Source organism: Daphnia pulicaria, chromosome 6 (genome assembly GCF_021234035.1).
Source record: "Daphnia pulicaria isolate SC F1-1A chromosome 6, SC_F0-13Bv2, whole genome shotgun sequence".
In the NCBI taxonomy this organism is placed as follows: domain Eukaryota; kingdom Metazoa; phylum Arthropoda; class Branchiopoda; order Diplostraca; family Daphniidae; genus Daphnia; species Daphnia pulicaria.
In genome coordinates, this window is record NC_060918.1 from 4,806,448 (window position 1) to 4,831,825 (window position 25,378).

Below are 25,378 nucleotides of genomic sequence, written 5' to 3' on the forward strand. Positions count from 1 at the left end.
CATCGTAAAAATTCTACTAGACGTGGGATACACATCTCGAACTCGATCTGTGCGCGTGAAACTCAACGGCCAACAGCTGGCCTATATACGATAAGAGACCCCACCTTGCGCGTCATTTCCCTGGCACGCCTGTGCCCTAGCGATGATTATTATACAACATTCTTTTTCAAATGGTAATTCCACCCAAACACCCCGCGCCAGAAAAATGGGAACAATATTTATTCAACGAAAAATAACAAAAATGAGAAAATAAAAGAGCAACCCCCCTATTTACACAATCGAAAAACGTAAAGTTGCCCAAAATCATTTTTACGACTGTTATTGTTATGTACGCATCTATATACTTATTATAGAGATGAATTGTTTGCACAAGACTCTACAAAAAAGAATGGCGTCCAAATCTAAATAGAGAAAGGCTTTTCGAACATGTTTGGATAAACATCATCAATAAGTTTAGATTCAAAGTTGATGGATGGATCATATAATAGAGCAAAGCAAATGTCGTTATATTGGGCATTAATAAATAAATTTCGCCCTGCTGATGCCCGGCGCAGCCCTTCAACACATCAAACAAACTCGCTCGTCAAAATGAACAACAACAAGTCCCCCCTAATCAACTAATAAATTTGGAGTAGAGCTCCTATATATACATATTTCCTACTATATAAAGTGGGTGGCTGGCTGGCCCCACCCCGCCGACTCTTAATGCATAATTGCATTTGGTCTGCTGCTGCTGCTGTATGCTCCATCTTCGGGATTAGTCTGAGTTTATGGGCGAACGAGACGAGAGACGAGAAGAGAGAGAGACGTGCTGCATATTGGGTGGGGCAGCCACGTCGGCCAATATAATTCTGCACACAACTGTGTAGACAGCGGTTCTCTGCGTTATAGACGTCAACACTCTAATACGCGCACCAGCATATAGGAACTATACTATATAGGAGAGCAATCGATCGTAATTCTATCAAACAACATGTCATTTATATTATAGAAGCTATAAGGAGCCCAGCAGCAGTAAAAAAGGGAAAAGAGGTTACAAGAAAAACAACAACCGGCGTCTGTACTTCTCAACCAAGAAAAGAAATGAGAGGCGAGGCCCAGTTTTTCATTTGCCGGAAATCTTTCCGACTCGATCCGGCCCATGGATCCCAATGGACGGATATCTAATAGCCACGAGAAACAAATCGTCGAGGCGTTGTACGTTACATCAAGTCCAGCAGCCCAGCTTCCTCTTTTTTATTTTTTATTTTTTATTTTTCTCTTGCGAGCGTCGTCGTCGTCGGTCGCCATCCATCAGCCTTCGGTTGTGCGGGCGAAAAAAAGAGAGTAGTATCGTATCTATAGTATAGACATCGACTGTGTGCTCGCCGCTGTGCATCAAATAGGAAATGGCAAATAATCAAAAGAAATGTCTAGGGCCATCAGGGCCATACATATCCATCAGGAGACACGAGAAGAAAGAAAGAAAATATATAAGGAAACAGAGTCCGAGCGTTGTAACATTCGATCCTGCTGTGTGTACGACATGTATCCAGCCAGCCATCCAGCAAAGGAAAACACATCGTATAACTATATACCATCAGCAGAAGGACAAGGGTGTATTTTTTCTTTTTTTTTCGGATTGTTGTTGTTGTTGTAATGAAACATATACATTTGTCGCTAACACGGAATAACATCCCGTCATCAGAAATACCGCAAAACCCGCACACGATTTATTACGTAATAAATAATTTATAGTCAAATATTGTGTTTGTGCTGTGTTGTGTTATGTTGTGTTGTGTGTATATACTATATAGCTGTATCGTGTAAAAAAAGGACCGGGCGTCCATTACAATACCCAGACACACAATGCCCTGAGGAGAAATCCCGGTCGTTTCTATATAGTGTACAGCCGCTCGCGCTCCAGCACACACACAACAGCACAGACGCGATTGTATATAATAGCAAAAGGCTTATCTGGCGATGGCCACTCGATTGGTCAAATAAATATGATGAGCGCTCGAGAGCAACAAAAAAGGGGCAACTAACTATGGTAGTAGCCGGAAGCCCGTGCTGCGACAGCAGCCCCCCCAACTATACTATTTCCTATACTATATAATTGACCACAAAGCACAGATGTCTCTAGACACTAAATTTATGTTTTATAGCCACGAAAAAAAGTGGAAAAAAGTCGATTTTGGTTATTTCCAATCGAAATCAATAAACTGGCGCGCGCGGTGGCAATCGGTTACACATCAATAGCTCGTTAAACTGCCGCGCCCTCCAGCAATGCCAGCAATGTTATTTATAGCTATTTTTTTCTGTTGCTGCTGTGCTTCTGCTGTGTGCGATTGCGGTGAGATAAGATAACGCGCACGGTCTTTTGTATCTCCCGACACTCTCTGCTGCCCTGCCGTGAAGAGAGAAGAATTACGTATAGAGGAAAAGAGAGACTGCTGTTACTAGTCGAATCGAGTTAAAAGGGGGAAGAAAGAAAAAAACGCTCGTAACTTGTGCGTGTGTGGTTCATTAAGAGACGATAGAAATGCGCCGAGTGCTGGAGAAATGACCCGATCACGGCCTTATAATACAGAGCATCTGCGCACAATTTCTTCTTATATAAATGGCGAGCACCGGCTGACTGCCTGTACCCCCGGTGGATGTCAATTTGTTTGTCCTATTGAAAAAGTCTCTCGCCCCCCGACAGGAGCGTTTATTTCTTCCTGCCCCCTCCCTTTTATCTCTTTGGAGTTGCTGTTGTGTAACTGCTGGGCCAGCAAAGTCTAGAGAGTGAATATATCTGCCGTTCCGCGCTTCTGTATATAACGTCGGTGAAACAATGGGGAGTTGACGGAGGTCGCCCAGTCTCATGATCCATATCGATAAAAAAGGGGCGGATGAGAGAACACACAAAAGCGGAATGAAGAAGAAGAAGATAAAGGGCTGGGCCAACTTGGATGCGACAGTCAGCAGCAGCAGCAATGAGAGTCGAGAGCCCATTCAAAAAAATAGAAAAGGCTATGCAGCACAAGAGTCACAAGTCTATTTATTCGTGTATATCATATCGCAGTCTCGCTCTCCTTTCTCTCTGTGTTGTATCGCCGTGCTCTTTTAGATTTGGCATATACAGTCGCCGGCCGGGGTGACTCTGTTCTTATATAACGAAGGGGAGAAAAACACATAAATTACGTCCGATACGAATGGCTGGGCGGATATCTAAGGCGATTGCCCAAAAGTTTTGGGTCCCTGATTTTTCTTCGATCGACTTTTCTCTCTACGCGCGTCTTATTACAGCACAGCGACCTAATACCGTGTGATGTCGACTTTGCTGACCGAATAATATCTTTCCCGGTTCTTCCCCCCCTCTCTCTCTTTCCAGCATTGAAGGAAAGTTACGAGTTTGAAGGCGGGCACAGGGTTGAAGTCGTTTGTCGTGGAGGGCCAATGACTCTGAGGGGAGAAAAAAATGGGGTCTTATATACAAGTACAGGAGCAGTACAGGACGACGGGCTTTTTTTTTCTTCTTCCTATATTTTGAGTAAAAAAAAGAAACGTTTTCCTGGCGATAGACATTTGACAATAGAAAAAGCCATCGAGTGTGTGCAGCACTAGATCTATAAAATAAGGGAAACCCCGGGCCTATATATCTATAAAAGGTTATAGGCTCTCTCCCCCTATATAACCTCGAGGAGGGACTGGGGTGAGCAAAACAGAAAAAAAAGGCCTTCAATAGGCCTTCAATGAAGTGCTGCTGCTGCACTCTGTGCGATGCACATACGGCCAACAAGCGAATGAAATCTATATAAAGGTGCAACAGAGAAAAGATCTCTCTGGCTAGTCTACAGCACGATTTATGTATTTGTGTTTATTCTTTAGATATATCGCCCAAGTATATATACTATACACAATGTGCATGTGTGTATACGTTGCACAGCAGAGAGAGAGGGGGGAAACAACTGACAGAAGGGAATAGGAAAAGCGACATTGTCTCCATCAAGGAATAAAGAGGAAGGAAGGAAGGAAGGAATAGGCCATCCACTATAGAATAAGGGAAACAACACGCGACCCGCCCGAGACATTAACAATAACCAACATCACATACAATTTAGACGACTCGCGACTTATTACATTAGAAAAAAAATAACAATTCAAAGACGCAAGGCATAAAATAACGTTCTTAATTCTCGTATAGGGGGGCCAACAACAATTACGTCAGATAATATAAGGGGCTGCGCTAAAACTTGAAATCAGAATTGGTATACACGCAGCTGCTTTTTCTCGTTGATCTATTTCAATTTTGCTTTGAATAGTATATTATCGTCCCTTCTAAAAAGTAATGTTCAAACTATATTTAAACATACAAACTTAAGATGCCAGCAACCCAAAGTCCCGAAGGATTTCAGTCTTTTCACGGCTTGACAGCGATCTGCTGCTGTCGCTTTGCCGACCGTCCAGCAGCACGTGCTGCACTCCAGTCACTCGTATATATCTCTGAACTTGAGAGTTAAAAAAGCTAAACGTTTGTTTAAAGTTTCTCCGTCCCATTTTAAATAGTACTACGCACCCGCGCAGTCAATTGGTTTGCGCGGGCGGACGTCTGCTATGCTGTCCTGTGTCCGGACACTTATCTCTCTTACTACTCCCTGCGCTTGTGTGTCTCTGTATATATTTGAAAGCTGTTGTTGTTGTTCTTCTGTTGTTGTATACCAGAAAAAAATAACTTGGGAGCATTAAGAAGGGTGCGCTGCTGGTGGCCTCGAGAGTTGCACATCGCCTAGTCGTTTCGGGCACACGCAACTCGAGTGCTGCTGGGGCTCTCCCCGGAGCAGAGCAGCTAGCAGTAGTAGCTAGCAGCATTGTTGTCTACTGTCGTTAGAGTCGACTGCGATGTATTTCAATGGGCCCTGCTGCACATATATACCCGAGTGGCTTTGCTGGAAATGTCGTGAGTTGCGGCCGCCCGTTTCTCTCTACTCGTCTCGTCTGTGCTGCCGTTACGCCGCTAATGCTAATGCCCTCAGCAGAGCACCCACACGTAGTGTATAGAGACGTGTACACTTGTGTATAGTGCTGGGAGGGGGGGCCTCTTGAACTTTCATTCTGTTTCACTTCGAGACGATATATAGAATCCTTTCTCCCTGCTGTAGAAGGAGGAGGAACATTGAAGAGCAGAGGCTCTTGGGGTGCTGGTGGTGGCTGATTGATACGTTTAGATTATAGAGCCCGCTCGCGCACTATATGGCGTACAGGGACGACTACATTACAGTCAGTAAAAAGGCATGCAGCCACGTCTTGTAGATAGATACACGCGCCAGTGCAGTATCTATATCGCTATCTATGTATCTGTATCCCCCTTTGGCGAACCTAAATATAGAATACTCTCTCTACATCTCTTCTTTCTATATATTCTAGTGTGTATACTGTATAGATATAGGCTATACGTACCGAGCGCACTGTGTTTAATAAAAAGAAAGTGTGTTGCCTTATATATTTTTTCGCTTTTCTTATATTTCCAATTCTTTTTTCTTTTTCTGGGGGGCTTGTCAAGTGAGTTCCATCCAATCTACATAAGAGCTCTACCAGCCACCAAAAAAGAACAGCTCACAGCAGTGGATGGTGTGTGCAACATCACAGAACCTATATTCACTCGTGACTTTTTCTTTTTTTTTTTGTTCTTTGAGATATTTTATTATCGGAGGAGAGAGAAAAGAAAAGAAAATGGATAAAATCGGAACTTTTTTTGTCACTCGGCCCGGCGTCTCTTCTTTTTCTCCGGCGAAATAAAAAGGATTGCGCCGATTAACAATTCTTATACAACAATGACGGGATTACATTCGTACATTAGACAAAAGCTGAACATGGCTTATAGATTATATATTTTTCTTTTTAAAATGCGCATGTATAAAAAGGGTGTGGTGCAGCGAAGCAAATGTAATTAATTAATTTTTTTATTAAAATAGATTTGATTTCTTTGATTGTCGTGTATTATTTGGCCCATTTATTAGATCCGAAGGCGACAACAGTGTACTATACATATTAGATGGCGGCCATAGGCCGCCGCATATAATCGGCTGTAGATAAGATTGGACGTCGATTCGTTTATATCCTTAATAGGCTTACAAATCGGATCAAAATTGCGGATGGAATTAATCGAAATAAAAATACTCCCGCACGACATTACACCCCATTTAAATCAAGCCATATTAGTGGCGGGAGTTTGAAAATTGGACAATTCACGCGGAGTCGGAATAAAAAAGCCCTCCGGCGCGCAATGAAATCAAATTCTAGTTTCGTCAGACTCGCGGCGAGTGCAGCATCATCAAGTCGAATGTGTTTGCCCTTTAAGGAGAAGTGTGAAGATGTGGGCCAAAGTGCTGCGGGTTCCAATTGAGGGAGCGACCGTATGCGCGCGTGTTACGAGCGAAGTGTTACGAGTGTACGGCTGGCACAAGTGAAATGAATCAAGAGCGCCCGTTGAGGATCGGGAGCGAGTAGACGCTCTTTTGTTTTCCGCAAGGAGACACAGACGAGAGCAGCAACTGGGCAGATATAAGGCCCTACAGTTGTGTAGTGGCCGCGGGACTCGGTTGGACGAACAACTGAGATGCTCCCAGTATATATACGACCCATATACTAAATGAGACGAGATCTCTCTAGATAGCATCAAACGGGTGAATGCAGCTGCCCAGTCATTATCGACTCCCACACACAGCTAAAGAGCACAGCCGGGAATCCCGATGCATTAAGCCGATCAGAGGGCCGGACTGTTTTGCTCTCTAATGTGCCTCGCCCTTTTTCTTGTTAAACATTCACCACCATACAGGAGCGTAGTGGGCTTGAATATTAAGTATCGCTATAGGTCCGGCCGTGTGCGGGGGTGAAGAAAAACAACGGCGGACACTCTCATCTGATCTGCTGCTGCTGGCCTATATGCTGCTGTGTGTGCTGATGTTATATATATGGATGGATAGGCAAACAAATTGATGTGAAATCAAATCAAGCTGCTGCTCCTGGACTCTCTCTCTTTCTCCTGGAGCAGCAGCAGCACATACGATGTTGATCATCATCATTGTTGATGATCAAGATGAAGAACGTGACGCCGGCTCGGACGATAAATAAAGAAGGGTGGCCGGAGTATTAACGCAACTTGACAAGAGGAAAAGGAAAAAAAAGGGCCGCGGCCATTTCGCCCTCCCTCCCTCCCCCAGCCTCTCCTTGCATGCAATTCCGAACCCCCTCCGAAATATAAACGACGGGTTAAGAATTCGTAATGAATCGGAATACTGCTGCTGGAGAAGCTGCACAGCCGGTGTGAGAGTGTGTGCGGCGCTACTGCTGATGATGATTGGTGGTGGTGGATAGTCTGCCGCCAGGCCCTGTGCTGTACAATGCTGGATCCGAATATATAACCCGAAGCGGGTGGCGTGGCGCCGGATGCTCTCCTCTTCGATGTATAGTATATCCGGAAAGAGTATCCAGCCGGAATTTAGAAGCATCAAACACACACACACACACAGAGCGCAGCCGAGGCTATAGGCTATTATAGGCTCTATATGTATATATATGGGCGCGTTGCTCTATTACTTTCAAATGAGAACATCTGTATAAGTCCTCCTCCGGGGAGGCCCAGCATCAGAGGGACGTGATGCGGCAATGTACTCGGCTGCTGCTGTGGGTATATAGTGTGCAATTGAACGCGGAGCCGGCCACATATAACAGCAACGAGTTTCTCGTTACAAAATATCCAAAAAGACTTGCCCAACTCTATAAATATACTAGTCAACATCTAAGTAATAGTGTGATGCGTTCTATAATATCGCAGGATGCAGAAATATATGGTGGGCGATTCCTATTAGGACGGAATCAAATAGGCGACGACGTCTATTTAATGCCGGGCGACACCGTCGCTCTCACTGCAGTTTCGCTGCTGCTGTGGTCCCATCGGGAGGAAAAAGGGAAAAGAAATTTCTCGTTTCCGACTCTATCCCGTCGTCGAGATGAGATAGAACGTCTAGAAAAGGTAATTAGAGATCTGGTGCCAATTATCAAGTGTCTTAACGATCCAAAGGGAAAAAGGGGAGCAGAGCAGAGCAGAGCAGAGCAAAAAGATAAGGCGAAAAGGATATTGGATCTGCCCATTTTCATGGGCATTGCAATAGGATGGCCAAGGAGAAGCAGTTGAAGCGAATGACAAAAGAGCCGGGCAAACGGCAATGGGTGCACATAGAGAGAATCGCTTTTAGTTTTTCGGTGGGGAGGAGGCGGAGGCCGCATAGGCTATATAGCGCTATATAGCTCATTGATGGATGACTGGGCAATCTCTAGTGGCCTCTCCCGACGAGCGCCTGGGCCACAAGCAGAAGCTCATGGAGGAGGGACGGGCAAAACGGCCCTTTTTTTTTTCTTCTTTTAAAAACCAAAACGAAGGGGAGAAACCCGAAACCCGTTCTATCCACTAAAACTCACTTGCAGCACTAGCTACTATTTCTTTTTTCGTCTCGTTCTCTCGACTCTTTTCCGCTGATTCTGATGATTATTTCTTTGGTCTGTTTTTCACAGCGGGCGGAGTCGCTGGAGGACGGCCTGACTTGATGTCTGTCCGTTTTTCTTTCCGTCTCATCTTGTGGATGTGTGTGAGTTCCATAAGAAGAGACGGATTTTGAAAAGGACGTCCGTCCCTTTTTGACCCGGGATGTTGTTGTTGTTGTTGTGTTGTGTTGTGTCACCGGGCTGCTTTCGTGAAGAAAGCGGCCGGCCCGTCGCACACCGTGAACTTGACGAAGACGCATCGTCCGCCTTCCGCCGTCTTATACATCCGCAGCCCCTCCGCAGCAGCGGCACACTCTTATCACTCTGCTTACACGTTCCTAAAAACATTACGACTTTCCATTTTGACACAATGCAACGGCCCGATTTGTTTGTCTCTCTCGACTTTTGAAAAAACAAAAAACAAAAAAGTTTAGGCCGTCGGTCCTGTCGTCAACGTCACGACTCGACGCCTCCGCCGCCGAGTCTATAGGAAATACCTTGAACGAAGCGCGGCGGAGAAAAACAAACTTGTACCGCACGCGCGCGCGTGAGCCGAAGATATTTGACGTCGTCAATTCATCCAACCGGCAACATGCACGTGGTAGGTGACAACAACAGCGACAGCCATAGGGCAACAACACTGCGGAGATGTAGAAATGTCTTTGTCGGTGTTCACATCCAACACCAGCAGCAGCAGCAGCAGTACAACCCACACACACAGGCTGGAATAAATATAACACACTCGACTGAATAATGCCGTGTTAGATAGATTTCTTTTTTATAACGAAAAGAAGAAAAAGATGATGGACATCCCGCGCTGTCGTGCCAGACATTCCATTTTCCCCCGTTGAATTGAGAAAAGGAAAATCGGAAGTACATTATTTTAAATTTACATTTTTCTTTTATACCCCGTTTACGCCAAATATTCCTAGGAATTTGGCGAAAGAAGAAGAAAAGGGGGGGGGACATGTGTCGCAGTTGTCAGTCGTTTTGATTCGATCAAAAATAAGGTCGGCTGCCTTATTTCTGACCTCCCATTTTTCGCTCTGTAGTCAATTCAATAGCGTCGCTCATGAAAAGGGGGGAGAACCATAATAGCGTCAACCTCCGCCCTCCTTCACTCAGCCACCCAACCGGCAAGGCATCAGATTGGCGACAGTTATTGACATGAAAAGGTGGAAAAAACGGCCAAAAACATTTCTTTTTTTCTCCCACTCCGGAAAAGGGGGAAAGTCAAAAGTCAAATCAAATAGAACGTGCGGAACCGAGAAGTTTGACGGCCGGTTGACAACCGTTGCAACAACTTGGCTATTGTTGTATATTACATCTCTCCGAAATTCCGCGACGATGTCGAATAATAAGCCCATACATAAACGAAACCCGGTGGTACATATATACTTTCACGTCTATAGAATCTAATAATAAAAGAAAAGAAAGGGTGTCGAAAAAGTTGTAGTGCTGGACGCCAAAGTGGAGTGATGAAGTGAGAACTATAGTCGAAAAGCGACTCGACGTGTATACTGTAATGGAGTATCAGTGTAGGCCATCCGAGTGAATATAAAAAAGCTGCTGGAGAGAGTGAAACACACAAGTGACAACTGGTCTCCTAACGGGAGATGCGGGAGCTGATGAGCACTTTGAATATCTAAACGATCGCCGACAACTATTTGCTGTCTGGTTTTCACTCGAGTGCTGGGCTACTGAGCACTGTACGTATAGTCTCTCTCTAACAATCGATCAGCGCTTTCCACCGAATAAATAGTAGCTGCATGTGCAAATAGGATATACTGTATATAAAAAATCGATGATGGATTTTGTTGACTCTCGGCTGCTATTTTTTCTTTCTTGGCTGCGCGTTTCGGGTTGACTCGTCGCCGTTCTAATTCCCCCCGCAACTTGTGTCTTCGAGTTACACCATCATTTGTTTCAACTTTCCTGCGGCTTCACACAACTGTCTGCACAGAGCTATAGCAGCTCTGTAACAGCAGAGTTCAACGTGACACACATGCACACACAAAGCGGCCTATGTAGCTAATGATGCCGATGTCATAACCCCACCACCACCACAACCGCACAGCTGAACCAACAGGAAATTACGTGACTAATATGTCTACTCTTCTGTGTCGAGTTATTTTATATATTTGTTGGATGTGGCGATCAAATAACTGGAAATCAGATGGCCAGCAGCTAGCAGCCTAAGATGTATAAGTTGGTTGTTGACTTGGGATATTCCTTGTGCTGTGTATACCAAATAGCCTTACACATCTATTATGATTTGTTTGTTGTTTGGGCTGTCGCTGCCGATGGGCTTCTGCGTTCTCGACACGTGCGAGATGCAGAAGTGGAGGGTGCGGAGGCCCTTCTTCTTCCATCTGAATCTTTCTTTCCCTTTTTGATTCTTTTTGCTTCTTCTTCTCTCGCCTCATCCCCGCCGACTGTACTGGGGCTAATCCAATCAGTGACACGTCGCCAACAACGTCGGTAACAAGCAAGAGAAGGGGGGGGAAGTGGGGGAACAACTAAAAAGAGAGAATGAGGGAGAAATAAAAAAGAACTTTCGTTGCAGCATCAGCAGTGATCACACAAGTCGATCAGATGAACGCCGCATTCGGCCGTCTATATAGCTCTTGTATTTATTTTCTTTCACTTTCAAGCAGCACACTCACCTATCATTCCTCTTCTCTCTTTTCTCGCATCAAATTGCTTTCAAGTCCATCCAACACTCTGGTATACTTTTTCGGAGGTTCCCCAGTTGAGTTGTTGTACAACCGATTCAAATAATTAAAAAAAAAAAAGATGCGCAATGTACTATATACGCTGGAACGTTTCCCGCGGCTGATGTCCCATCAGCATCGTTGATAATTCAATTTGCTCCCAAAGAAAAAAAATAAACTTGTTTGTCTTTTTAGCTGTTTTGCTGTTGGAAAAGAATTCCAACAACTAAACATTTGGAAACCCAAAAAAAGGGACAAAAACAGAATATTGATATCAAAAGTGGTTGCCAGCACGCGAAGAAAGGACCACCCAAAAGGGCGACGACTCACGACACTCGTTCTGTGATATTCTTCGGTCAAGTTATCGATTTCAAGCGACTCACTCGGACGAACTGTTGCCCGTCCGACTGATGTGAAAACTGGGCAAAGACGAGAAAAAAGTTGCGCACACGGCAGCAACAAAAGAAAACGTCCAACAACTAAAAGGGAAAAAGTACAAACGAAGAAAAAGAAGAAGATAAATACGGAGAAAACACACAGACACACAACTATATCACAATTGTGTGTGTGCGAACGAAACCGACTGTGTCAGCCGCGCTGGCTCTGGACCTGTCAACCCCCCTGTGGATATTGCGCGCACTCATCTCGCAGAGGCCTCGCGTCTCTTCCATCCGCTTCTTTTTTTCGTTCTCCGAGCCTTCCGTTCCAATACATTTTCTCTTGATTCCTTTTATTTCGTTTTCTCTCCTCACCACCGCCGCGCTGACACTTTTCTTTTTGTTAAATACCAACGACCAGACGCAACGTTTTTCGATTAAAACACCCGACGGGATTTTCGAGAGGGAAAAAAGGCTTTTCCATCTTTTCCTTTTCTCATATATTGGATGGATTCCATCATGCGCTGGATTGAATCAATGGCGACTAAATTCGTTTTTATTTTTCCGGGGGGGGTCTTACCTTGAAGCTGGAGGATGAGCAGGACGCAAACAAGTGCGGACGCACACGGTCGGATGGAAGTCATCTCGCTGATTGAATCAATGCAACAATAAAAGTCAAGTATAAAACAAAAACCACGGTGCTGGCAGCTCCTTTCTATTAGACGCAATGGCCGGTTAATCAACAAGTTTGATCGAGCGTGTCGGGAATCGAATGCACTGACCGATTGAGTTAGACACGTAATAATAACCGCGTGAAAAGAAAACAACAAACTCGGAAAATTGCACTGTAGAAATGAGCGATGTATAATAGTATAGCAGTGGCACACCACGATGACCCAAACACACTTGTATGAAATAGCTGTGTCTTTATACTCGGCTGTCAGTATATTGTAGGAGAGCTCGAAAATGCGCGTGTGGACTGCAAGACGGTCGGCGATGGACTGAACCGTATGGGACTAGCGCAGTCGGCGGTATAAGCGAAGCACAGCAGCAACCCTCCGATTTGGTGGGTGTTTCTCCCTCTTGTTATTTGACTGAACTGCGCTGCTCGTCGTTGCACCTCCTGCGCCCGGCCCTTTACAGCAGAGTATCTGCTGGACTTGTACAAAGTGGCGAATTTTTTTTTCTTCGACATATCGTGTAGCCTTTTAGACACGATTTTCTTCTTTGATCTGTTTTATTATATATGTGTTTTATTTTATCCCGGTAGGTTTCCACGGGCAGATCAAATGGAGCTAGATTCTTTTTTCTAGGTATATTATAGGCCTCTATGTGGGATTGCCTTCGACTCTGACGCGCACATTTCCTACAGGGACGGTATAGGTGGTGGTGGTACTGCGTCTTTCACCCACATCAACCGCTCCGGTTACCATCTAACGAAACATATAGAGCTCTCAACAGCTCCGCTTCGTCGAAGCAGCCGCAAAAGGGGATGGAAGGGAAGAAAAAAAAAATATATATATATACTACTCTAGACGAAAAAAAAAAGTTTTGGGGACAAGTCTAGCGTTGGCAAAAGAGAGAAAAAGAGATATTATAAGACGAAATAAAAAAAGCAAAAATATATTTAGGAGCTTGAGGGTCACATGGGCTTCCAAAAGAGCCTCTTCTCAAAAGTCCAGCCATCTTTTTTTTTCGTTTCTTTCTTGGCCATCGAAGACGACGACGATATACAGCGGACGACCCATAGGTTTCAACTTACCGAATAATTGAGACGTCCTATTTTTTCTCCTCCAGTAGACAGCAGCAGCAGCGGAGGGGGCGTGGGGGGTGAAGCCCAGGAGACTCTCTATATAGGATATGGCAAGTAACATTTAAGCATTGTGTATAATAAAAGAATGTTGGGACGGATCCAGCCGCGGCCAGTAAGACGGTCTAGTGGCATGTCCTCGTATTACCTCACTTGATTACAATGAGAGAAGTTTGTCAACGGTTCGGCCCCTCTCTCCCTGTTGCGCTCCATTTGGCGTCCCTTTTTTATTCCCAGCTAAACAAGACGACGGCAAATGTGTTTTGTGTCAAGCATTTTCTACTGGAACCTTAATAAGGTCTTAAAAGACTTGATCCCCGCAACCCTGAATAATAGATTTCTAGTATATAGAGAGTATATAGTTTCACGCGTTGGCTAATATTCCCGACAACAAGGAGAAGCCGAAAACATTCGACGGAAATTCATGATGATGGATGGTCTTTCCATTATGAATCGCTTCTGTTTTTCATCGTTGAAAAAAATAAAAAAACCTATACGAAATTTATTAGCTTTATATCGCCTTATTCAACCTTCAAACTTTGGCGCAAAAGTTATACAAGGCAAGAAAAATAATCGCCGCGCTTTGAGCTCGGAATTTTTTCAAGCTCCATTTCTTATTTTATGTAACACCCGCGAGTGGCCCCCACACAACTCAATGGTGGGAAAACTAAATTTAAAAAATTCGTGGGATGAAAGTTTTTGTCAAATGTCAACGGTGAATAAAGAATTAAACATGTGCGGATTTACACTTTTCACTTAAAACGGGTTGAATTCTTCAAAAGTAGATTCATGTTTCATCGACTCTAACTTGAGATCGACCTTAGATTCCCACTCTGTTTAAATCGTTTCGTTTTGTTACGCGCGTCTTTTTACTTCAATGATTTTATAACGATGCCGACACTATTTTTATTTAAATAGGAAAACTTTGGCGCGTTGGCGGTTCGTTCACAGAAAAGCAGATGGATAGGTTTGTTATATAGTAGTAATAGGAGTGCAAACAATTTACTTACCCTTTAGCGCCTCTCTTGCGCGTAGTTTTAATTTAATGTGTGCACTCGGATGACTTTTCTTATTCACACAGCGCGCAGTTGCTGATTTTCTCCATTGTTTGACTTTAGCTGAACTGAAATGACTTTCTCCTTCGGAAAAACCTTTTATATATGTAGCTTGCAACCTTTCGATCCACAAGAGACTCAACGACTTACGTATTGTTATTTGTTTCCGGAAACGAAAGAAATATCAAATGAATTAACTCGCCTTGAGGTTTATTATCCTATACGTATATATTTGAAACTGTTTTGGCCGTAAAAGCTGCTGCACAAGCACACAGTTCATTCATCACAAATGTAATAGTTCCCAAATTTGTGAGAGTCCGCTGCCGATGTTAGATATATTATTCTGGAAGTGCGGAAACAATTCAATCCTACGGGGAAATAGTGCAGTCCGGAAACGGCCAAAGGAGAGCCGTGAAATTGCCGCGGTAAAGCGCGTGAAGACAGTCGGAAAGAAGAAAAACACAAACCCAAAGTGCAGATGAAAACCCGAAGCGTTTGGACGACCGGGGGGTAAACTATATCTACGGTATGTATATACGTGTCGTTGTGTCGACAGCAAACAAACAAACAAGCAAAGCCAGGCAGAGAGCTAGAGGGGGTCGTCTCTCTCTCTCGGCTCTTTAATTGGATTGGCAACAACAAACCTCGGCGAAGAGAGAGCTAGAGGAATAAACTTTTGTGAAAACTGCGACCGTCTACGACTCTCAGCCAAGTCACACTGGGAATCTGCAACGAGTTTCGGAGTCTGTGCGCCAGGCACAGTATAAGAGAAGAGGTGCGAACATCAATAGAAAACCCCCCAAAAAGAACAAAATAAAATAAAACTTTTTCCCTTCAAACAAGACCACAGGCCAGCCAACGAAAATGTAACATATAAGGAAACAAAAACGTGATGAAATAACTCGCACGCTCTTACACGCAACACTTTTTTCAACATTTTTGTTCTTTTTTTAAATCGAAGCAAAATGTTTTATTAAAAAAAGGAACGCATAAGCTAGATGATCTACATAGAGGTACGAAAAAGAGGCGTAAGCTCTATACCGTGTGTGTCCGCACTTGGGGGCCCCGGTGTGTGTCTCTGTGCACACTCGACTTGCACACACACAACGTCAGGTGAAATATATGTGTATACGACGGAGGGTGGCACAAACACGGAACTCACGCGACCCGACAATCGTTACGACTTTTCACGGATCGTTCATTTCTTTCTTTTCCTGATGGCTGGCAGCCAACCCCTGGTTAAGTCTAACTAGACTAAACAAAAAAAGGCGCTGGCCTATAACATCCCATTGTTCAAAGGGGTGGGAAAAGGAGCTAGCGATATAGTAGTGGGCGGAAATGGGGTTATGTAAAATACTGGACATCGGGAGAGGGGGAGCGGGCGGAAAAGAAAAGAGAGTCGGACGCGCTTTGGTTCGTTTGATCGCTTTCTTCATTTCTCTTTCGTTTTGACTCATTCATTTTCTTTTTGTTTGTGTGCTCACGTGTGGCGTGGGTTTGTGCCGAGTTCGTTAGACCCGCCGCGTTTGCGGGCGTCTCGCACTCCTTTCCGTGTCCGGTGTAATTTGCGTTTCGGCAGACTCGCTTTATTTTTCTTTTCTGGAGGGAAGGAAGGAAGGAGGAAACGACAGTCCATTTTGAATAATAATAAGAAGACGGACAGGAGTACAGACGGGAAAAACCAGGGAAAACAACGAGATGAACGAGAGACCCCGTAGGGTTGTGAATAACCCCGAAAGAAAAATGGCTCGGGATAGTTATACATATGTCGTGCTGACGTTCAATTGAACGAGAAAATTCATATTTTTCTCTATACTCACGTGATAGACGAAGGAGGAGAAGGCCAGCGCACATGGCCATACGTCAGTTGCTGCCTCGTTATGTCTACACTAAATTGACTGCATTCGGTGCCCATTTGGACTTAACTCTACAATGAAAACTCATCGGGGATGTAACGTGCGTTTCTAGTACTTTCGTCCGTCTCTTCCAAACTTGCTACTCTCTCCGACCATTCACTATGGATGATGGTATATATACCTTATACATAAAATATCAGTGGTGTGCCCTTCGCGTCTAGTTCACGCCAATCACGACCGAACATCCCGGGCGGATTTTAAAAAATAAAGTGTTTCATCGACTATTTGTATTTTTTAAAAGGGAAGATAGACAAAGGCGAATCAATGTCGTCCCGCGTAGTACGAACACAGTTGCTTTTCGTTTCCCTACACGGCGATGTGACGGAACTTTCCGAGCGTTTCCTATAAATAAAAGAATAGATTTTTCAAGTGGTTTTCTCGAGTGTATTGGGACGGAAAAGCAGTGGGGGGGAAAACGAACTCTATTCTTCAGGCTGCAGCCCGTCTCTCTTTGGCAGCTCTTGTTGTTATACTTGAGATGGCTGGGCGCCGTATATATATGGGGTCTCTGTATCTATAGGTATTTGTATATCGCATAGCCGCACGCTCCTCACCACGTTTTTGTGAACAAATGACTTGGGAAAATGAGTAGGAGGAACAAGTCCTTGACAATGGGCTCCTCAAGAATATAAGGATGAAGAAAAAGGAGAAGATGATGGACTATAGGGCCAAGATGCAGCCCCAGGAAAGAAGAGCAAAGTTGATGGAGGGGAGGCTGGTCTGGAATATAATATAAAACAAAATAAAAATAAAAGATGATGCGCGGCCTGGCCAGCAGCTCTTTTTTATTATATGACTTTTGGGGTATGCAATCGTTGCGGTGTCAATGGTGTAGCATTAAGAATTCAACAGAGAGCATGCAGCCAGAGTCGGCGGGCCGGTCGTTTGGAGAGAATTTCACAGCCGCACGATCTGCCCATCAATTGGAAATGGATCGTGAAAGCGTAGTCAAGCTCACCAGAGCAATGAAAAACAGACTCAACGGGATTCGAAACAAAAAAAATAAAGAAAGAAAAAAGAACTTTGACTCGGATCCAACCTTTTTTTTCTTCTCTACCGATTTACTTTAGATATTGCGTCCAATCCAACCCCAAAAAACAGTTTCCAAGAACTGACAGTCTATCAAGATTAGTTTGAAAAAGTTCTAGAAAAAGTTGTACTAGTCGTATCTGATTAAATTCACTCCTTAGTTATGTTTACGCGGTCTCAAAGAACCCCATTTAATAATAGTCTTTTTATTTTTTTCATTTTGCTCACTTTTCCCCCTAGAAGACCTTCATTTCCTTTTCTTATTTCTTCCTCGACCTACTTTATTATTAATACCAAGTACAACGCAATTGCGAATATTTGGGCTGCTGTATTCAGTATTCTATATATTATACCTTTTTTGAGATGACTTTCCGGGTTGTTGATTCCCGTTTTTCCCATGAAATTGTGAGCGCGGAAGGCGATATATAAAAGTTGGTATGGGCTCGAGCGATGATTGTATTTGACAAGAGCTACGACTAGTAGGTGGGGAACAATGGATCGACTTGTTGGGCCCAGGCTTGCAATCCGCCGACGATGTCTCTGATGAGGACTGGCCAATCGGCTGGCAGGAGGGTCCGCATCCTCTCGACGGCCAGCTGTGAGTTATTGCCACGACGGCAAACGACGTACACTGCCAAGGAGCGACAAGGAAACCAAAACAAAACACATCAGACGGGCCACAATGACAACAACAACAACCCCCACAGCCCACCCATGAAAATAAAGAAAAAAAGGAACCCCAAGATAAGAAGAAAATGACAAAAGAGCGGGGATATACACACCACTAGGGTGGCGTTGTCATTATGCAAGTCGGGAGTCAAAGACATCTGTTGTGGAGGAGCTCGGCAGATTGCGAGCTGGCCCAGCCCAGTTCATTTCTCCCTTCACTATTTAAGTACTATCTAGCGTTTAAGACAAAAAAGTATCAATCCTCCAACAACCCCCCTTTGCTTTTAAGTAGACCCACGATATACTTAACTAAAAAAGAGTCATAAATAAAAGTGGATTAAGTCTGGATCCAGTTTACTCCCGACACCGCTCCAAAGGTGTTTGCAATAAATACGCAGTGGAAGACTGATAGATGGTCATACATCAGACTTTGAAAAAAAAAGTAAAATCCACTGGACCGTGCCCATTATTCCAGTCGACCGATTTGGGCCATAGACTCGGTCGGGGGAAGGAAAAGAAAAGAAAAAACGAGTGAAACACTAACACGAGACCCTGGATCAACTGGGCAAGTTAGGCACGGAAAAAAGAGTCACAGAGGGATCAGTGTCCGACGATGAATCATTTGTGTGAGAGAGAGAAGACCACAAAAGTGAAAAAACGAAAATGGACAGGAGCAGCAAAGATCCAGGCTTGACTATGACGAACTATTTCACAGTCTAACAGGATTATTTCGATCTCAAGGTGTTGTTTGTGTTACATGTGTGCGTCGTTTTACGGTTGATGTACGCTACGTTTTTTTTATGATAACTAACCTGGCAAAAGGGATTGCCCCGTCTCCTTCCGGGGCAAGTGCTGGCTGACCAGCTCCTTAAGCTCGTCGGCACGTTGTTCCAGGCTCTCAAATGGCACATTGACGCTGTCTGGCAGACGGCAGATGGTCGTCTCCAGGTGAGGACGGACGTCAATCAGCAAATACGGTCGAGTGATGGTCGTCGTCGTCTGCGATGACAGCGACTGAACGGCGTCTCGGAATTCTGTTGCAGTCACGCGATCCTCCATCTTTAACACTTGCAATCCTTCTTCCTGCTCAGTCAAAAAAATAAATACATAAGGTAATAGCTTGAACACTGTGACACACAACGTGCAATAACAAGATCAAAAAGTCAATAGCTAAGGGTGAAAAAAACAAAATCGATTGAACAGTGATTTGGAACAGGTTAACCGGCTCTATATACATTTCACACTCTAGGTGCTTGTGTCGATGGTAGAGCCGGGGTCTATATACATATTTTTTAAAAATAAAGAGTTGACTGCTTCGTATTGATCCTCCTTTTTTTGTTTTCTTCCCCGCCTCCCTTCCACTCATCCCTAGGCCGAGAAAAACAAATCCTGTTGACTTGACGATGCCAAAAAGTTGTGACTTGACGAGTAAAGTCACGCGAAAAACGCAAAAGGGGGTGGATGGGTGGTACGCACTATACGCTATACTATAAGGCAAAGCCCAGAAAGCCGCACAAAAGTCGTGAACTTTTTCTGTTTTTTCGTGCGCCAAAGCCCTAGGAAAACAAACGTAGACGAGACCGCTACAAACAAGGGCGGGGCAAACACAGCCGGAACACTCCGGCAGGCAGCTTCTCCGCCCTCCCACCCAAGTCCTTTGTAGATGAATGGCTAAATTGAAGGCGAGTAGATGTACATACGCAATGGAACCGTTGAAAGATGAGATGCAACTACACTACATAATAGATGTTATGGATAAAGGTAAGTAGCAGCTCGAGCAATCGTCATCCCCGTCGAGCACAATTAGCGTGCACCCAGTCGACGGGAAGAAGGAAGAAAAAAGGGGCAGAGCCAAAAACAACTGCCATCAGTTGATGTGTGCACGGTGGGGTGGGTAAAAAGCAGCACGCGCTGGGAATAGAAAAGAAGGGAGTTTAATTAGTAAGAGTGCTGAAGCGCGTCGGTGTAACATAGGGACGCCAGAATAAGAAGAAAAAAGAAGAACTCGGCATTTTATCTAGTGAGCAACAACTGGCAACATCAGTTGCAGCTCCAAGAGTGAAATCGGAACTGAAAAAAGAAAAAAACCGGAGAAAAGAAGATGTACGAAGGCAACGGAAGAAGTGTACGCGTAGGAAGTCACTTTGACTGTATCAGGGAATCATATTGTAAATGAAACGGGGAAGACGGTGGAATTACGCTAGCAGACATGGCGCGCAAAGTGTATAAGCAGTGATGAAAATGATCCCCCGCTCTCTCTCTCTCGCTTTTCATCTGGCATCCAGCACACAAGAAGAAAGTATAGGCGGCTCTTTCAAGTGGATGAGGCCAGACTTAAAGAGCGAGAGAGACGTCCCAGGCTAGTTCCGGCCGATTCAATTCGACTGAATGTTTTTACGTAAAAAATTTTAAAAAAATGTTGTCGACTGAAGAAAATGAAACCAGAAAACAAAACAAAATAAAGAAAACGAGTAGTAATGATGTTCTTTTTTAAATGCAAACCTTGTCGTGTGGGCCTCGACCGCAGAAAAGAGCGTAATCGACATCGTCGACGCGGCTAATGGTCCTCGACTCGGGGCTGGCGCAGACGGCGCAGTCCGACTGCTTGGGGCGAAGCGAAACGGTACGAAACATTCCGCTCTCTCCGTCAAAGACAAAGAGTCGGCGACTGAAGGACGGGCCAGTGCTGGCCACTCGGCAATCGCTGGACATTCCGCCCGACTTGCTTGTCTCGGCCAAAAGAAGCTTGATGGTCTCCATCGCCTGAAGGGTACCAATCAAACCTGGAACTAAACGGAAAAGGAACAAATCGAATCAAATGGCCCGTTCGTTGGTTGGACGGAGGGTGGCAATCGTAGTACCTGCTCCGATGACTCCGCCGTCGGAGCAATTGGTGACAAACTTGGGATTGGGTGGCGTCGGGTACAAGCAGCGGTAACAAGGTCCGTCGCGATAATTGTAGACCGTCAATTGACCTTCCCAGCGGAGGGCACTGCCCGAGATCAAAGGCCGGCCGGAGAGAACGCAGGCGTCGTTGATCAAATAGCGCGTCGCCGGATTGTCGGAGCAATCCAGCACGACGTCGTAGCCAGAAACGATTTCCATCGCGTTGCTGCCATCCAGCTGGACGTCGTGAGTGGTCACCCGGACGAGAGAATTCAGAGAGCGGATGGCTTGGGCCAGCGACGCGGCCTTGGAGGTGCCAACGCCCGCCTCGCGGTGCATAATCTGCCGGTGGAGATTGCTCAGCTCAACGACGTCGTAGTCGACCACGCCCAAATGCCCAACTCCGGCAGCCGCTAAATAAATGGCAGCCGGGCAGCCCAGTCCTCCGGCTCCTAGAATCAGCACCGAACTCTTGCGCAATTGCGTCTGCCCTGTGGAAATGATTCAACATTGTGAAAGTGAGCAACTTTGCCAAATTCTTTAGCTTTTTAATTAGGCATTTCGTATAAAGTTGGGGAAACAACAGGGACCCTCCCTTTGAGCTCTGCAACGGGAATAAGAGTTGCACGCCATAACACCATCATTAACAACAAAAAAGAAGAAGAGGAACAGTGCAAAGCGGGGATATAAAGTAATCATTTTTTAAATGCAAGTTCTACAACCGGTGGATGTAGAGTGTGTCTGCGAGCAAGAATATGTGGAGCAATTAAAAAAAAAAGTTTTGCCCCTGTAGTAGAAAAGTACATCCAGGCGGAAGCGTCCCCAGCGGTGGTACAGGCGGAATATACTCGTTCCGACTGGTACCAGGGGTTTTTTGCATAACCAATCGCTTGCGCCTGTCCGACACCGAACCGAAGGAATTTCATCGGAGCACTTATTGGATGATTTATTCACTCATTAAATAACTACGGAGGCCCAAACAATAAAATTGTTTCGATCGAAACTACGGAATTCTTTGATGATTTACAATTGGCGTCATGCATGGCCGATTGGAAAGTATCGCAATTAACTTTTTCCCCCAACTCTTTTCCGTTGTTCTCATGTCGAACTTTTTTTTTTGGTTTAAATCATTAAAACAGAAAAGGGATGGGGAAACTAAAAGGAAGAGAAGTTCAACATTGATAGCAGCTTCGTATGTACCTTCAGCACCAACTTGAGGCAGAATTAATTGCCTGCTGTAGCGCGATACTTCTTCTTTCGTCAATGAGTCGGGGCGAGCGGGCGGCTTCTCCGTTCTTGATGAACAATCACCTCCTTTGTCAATCTCCTAGTTTGATTGATTTCGGCATTCCACGACAGCGAGATGGAACCAGTTCAAAGGGACGACATGTATAAAAGAAGAGGAAAAAGTTAGTTTTTTAGTTAAGTTTTTTCATTTTTAAACTTGAGCGTTGACAAGTTTAACTCTCTTGCATCCTGAAATTCGACTATTTAGGCAACCTGGAGCTGGAAAAGTTTGCATGACTGTGTTTAGAACTGGTTGTGATGTAGGTTGGAGGCGAAAGAATAGACGATGGAAAGAGAGAGAACTAGACTGAAGCGTGGCGTAATTTTATTCCGCCGAGTTGGGGCAAATCTATACATGCGAAGTATACAAACTGCGCATTTACTTCCGTCCCAATTCCAAATCTCGCCGCCACTCGATAGAAGCCTGTTTGAAACGATTGGCGCTGAGGGAGAGATGTCAACAGTACTGCAAGACGAGCGATAAATAATAAAGTAAAAATCACTGAGCATTGTGAACAACCACTTTCATTCTTTCTTTCGCCGTTTGTGTAGAGCATCAGCCCCCACGCATTTCCCCGACCTAGCACCCGAAACCTTGATTTGCTATTCGGAAATCGATTTCGAAGAATCCTTCTTCGTTTCATGAATACAAATGAGTCAGAATGTGTATACAGAATGGGTTGTTGAGGCATTTTCGCACGTTTCGGTTCACGGCTTGTCTTCTGAGGGTCGGAATGCCAATCATGAATTTCACGATGAGGCGACGGCATCTAACGAGAGGTTGGAGAAGCCAGCCCAAAACAGAGTTTGTTATTTTGAAGAACAGAAAAATTCAATGGCTAATTTTTCTTTTTTATCCACCCACCCACACACTCGGGGAAAGTAATCTAAATATTGACATGTTAGGCCTACTTGTGTTAATTAGTTAGTAAATCAGTATGTCAAAAACATTCTACCCCATAATTTTCTAACGCTCAAACAAAAGCAAAATAATAGTGATTGATTATCATCAGTAATCCACGCTGCATAATTCTCTTAAACAATGGAGATTGTAGTGTGAGTGCCAACTTAAGTACAATATACACCGTAATGAATTAATAGAACCCCAAGTTCAATCCTAGAAATTTCATTTGGATATTTTGGTTTTGCTGTACAAAGAAAGTTGTTGTCACAGGGTAAAAAAATTTTAATGGTCTGAAAAACTGAAATGGCAGTCTTAAGTGTGGCGTATACTCACATGTAGACCGGTTCCAATGAGTTGCTTTAGCCGAACAATTTCATCTTCTTTGTCTTTAAGCAATGAGCGTAAATGCGCTATTTCTCCCTGCTCTTCACTGTTGGCCATTTCAAGAGAAAGAAAATTAATGTCAATAGAAAGAAATGGTAGTGTCTAATAGCTTTTGTTCCTTTCCAAAGAAAAAAACTATTCGGAGGCTATTCAAATGAGATGGAACCGACTGAAGACAGAAAACAAAACGTGTTGTGACAGTAAAAGCTATTGGACGTATTTGCGGTGGTTCTAGTACTAAAATATCTCCACGAAATTTCTCCCGTTTTTTTCTTTCTTTTTTTTTTCTGAAATATTTTCCGGTAGGGTTTTGATTATTGAATATCAATCTTGATTTAAACAAAGTTTATGAAACAAATTTCTTCGTGCAATTTGTGTGTGGTTATAAATTATATTGCTCCACTATAATTTATGGTTTTCTCGGTTTACTACTTTACTATTTTCGGGTTATGAATTCTCCATTCTCTTCAAAAGTTCAAATAAAATTTGCATGTTTCAGTGTCAACGGCTTCTTCTTTTAAAACTCAGATCTTTATTGCTACATAAGAGATGACGTTTGGAAGATGGAAAATAAAAGTACTGGTGGCTGTTATAGACTTATAGTGTTGGAAATGGCAGAAGTCAAGTAAGTATTTAGACACCCTAGAGGATAAGTTGAATAATTGATTTTAGTAGGCGCTCATTACTCATGCTGACGAATGATCGGCTGTTAATTAGTTTTCTATATCCTTTTCCTCCTGTTTTGCCCTGACTCGATCGTTTCCCTCGAGCTCCCAACTCAACGAGCTAGCTGTAAGCTTTTATATTAATTTCCCCCTCATCACCTCACGCTTTAGACGATGTCTAAGAGGATTAGTCCTTCCTCTCTCTCTCAGCCTGCGTGATTGCTCACTTTTTCCGTCCGCACCTTTTGCTCTCGAATCTGAAATGGAAAAGAGATCTTCAACTGGTGTTGAGGGATATAACAGCAGGATTGGGGCGAAATAATAAAAATCGATATAAAATGCTTTTCTATTTTTATTCAAGCAATTATGACTCATTTGTTTTATTTCTACAAATATGCTCTCGCTTAAAGAGTTCCGATTTCATGTAAAGTACATCACGAAATGTGGTCCACGATTAACGTAAAAATAATGACATCAATTCGCAAAATTGTCGATAACGAACGAGTCGACGAGAAAGACGATGGACCTTATCGACTAACAAAACTGAGCTGAGTCGGGCAAGATGAAAAGAGAAGTGCAGTCTGATATAGATTTGTGAAAAGAGAGCACTACTCTGTGACTCTCTAGCACGGGAGAAAGGATCAAAGAAGAGGAAGAAGACATTCTTTTTTGTTTTCTCTTTCTTTCTTTTTGTCTTTCTATTTCCTAAAAATAAAAAGTTCCTTTCCAACAACATCGCTCGTCCTATCCGATCATCATTCGCTGATGTCCTTCTTTTCCCATGTCCCGTACGACGCTCGTTATGTATCCACTTGTCGGGGTTGGCGGCGGTCACCATCAAAAGATATCACATTGAGTCGTTGACGTCCGGAACGCACACAACACGCGGGATCCATCCAGGAGCTGATTCATCCCCTCCGTCCTTTGGTCAATGCTGGAGAAAAGCCTCGACTATACACGCGCGTACATTTCATATATAGTCAGCCAAAGTTCGGATAACTCGTTCGGTCCAAGTATCCCGTCAAAACAGACGACTGCACATCGATCACAGGGTTTATCATAGCGTTAGCGAGAGACCAGAATATACGTATATTAAGGAGACGGGGGAAACCATACGATCTGCGTGTGTTTTGAAGCTTGAATAACGATGCCGGAGCCGCTGATGTTTCGCCGC

The 25,378-nt window shown here is 44.1% G+C and overlaps 2 protein-coding genes across 3 annotated transcripts in view; both read right to left on the reverse strand.

The window, feature by feature from the left end:
- Positions 1-12,624, reverse strand: part of LOC124341783 (neurotrimin-like) — a 53,236-nt gene extending 40,612 nt beyond the window's left edge. Inside the window, exon 1 of the mRNA XM_046794725.1 lies at positions 12,180-12,624. Coding sequence (XP_046650681.1) covers positions 12,180-12,243 — 64 coding nt within the window. The 5' untranslated portion in view covers positions 12,244-12,624. The remainder of the gene's footprint in view (positions 1-12,179) is intronic.
- A 3,664-nt stretch (positions 12,625-16,288) lies between these two features.
- Positions 16,289-23,759, reverse strand: LOC124341829 (adenylyltransferase and sulfurtransferase MOCS3-like). Of its 2 annotated transcripts, none has more exons than XM_046794778.1 (6): positions 23,489-23,759; positions 22,165-22,291; positions 20,940-21,455; positions 20,581-20,867; positions 18,891-19,161; positions 16,289-16,722 (listed from the first exon to the last, which is right to left on the reverse strand). In XM_046794778.1, exons 1-6 carry the CDS (start codon positions 23,594-23,596, stop codon positions 16,595-16,597), a joined length of 1,437 nt encoding a protein of 478 aa, XP_046650734.1. In that variant the 5' UTR covers positions 23,597-23,759; the 3' UTR covers positions 16,289-16,594. The 2 variants fall into 2 exon arrangements, with proteins under 2 accessions (XP_046650734.1, XP_046650733.1); XM_046794777.1 differs by lacking the exon at positions 16,289-16,722 and adding an exon at positions 17,771-18,040.
- Between the last annotated feature and the right edge of the window lie 1,619 nt (positions 23,760-25,378).

Coding starts and splice junctions, on each gene's coding strand:
- LOC124341829 (XM_046794777.1), bottom strand. CDS start 23,596: ATGGCCAACAGTGAAGAGCAGGGAGAAATAGCGCATTTACGCTCATTG. Junction 22,292..23,488: donor TCATTGGAACCGGTCTACAT/GTGAGTATACGC, acceptor CAATCAAACTAG/GAGATTGACAAAGGAGGTGA. Junction 18,041..18,890: donor GGGGCAATCCCTTTTGCCAG/GTTAGTTATCAT, acceptor GCTCCTTGGCAG/TGTACGTCGTTTGCCGTCGT.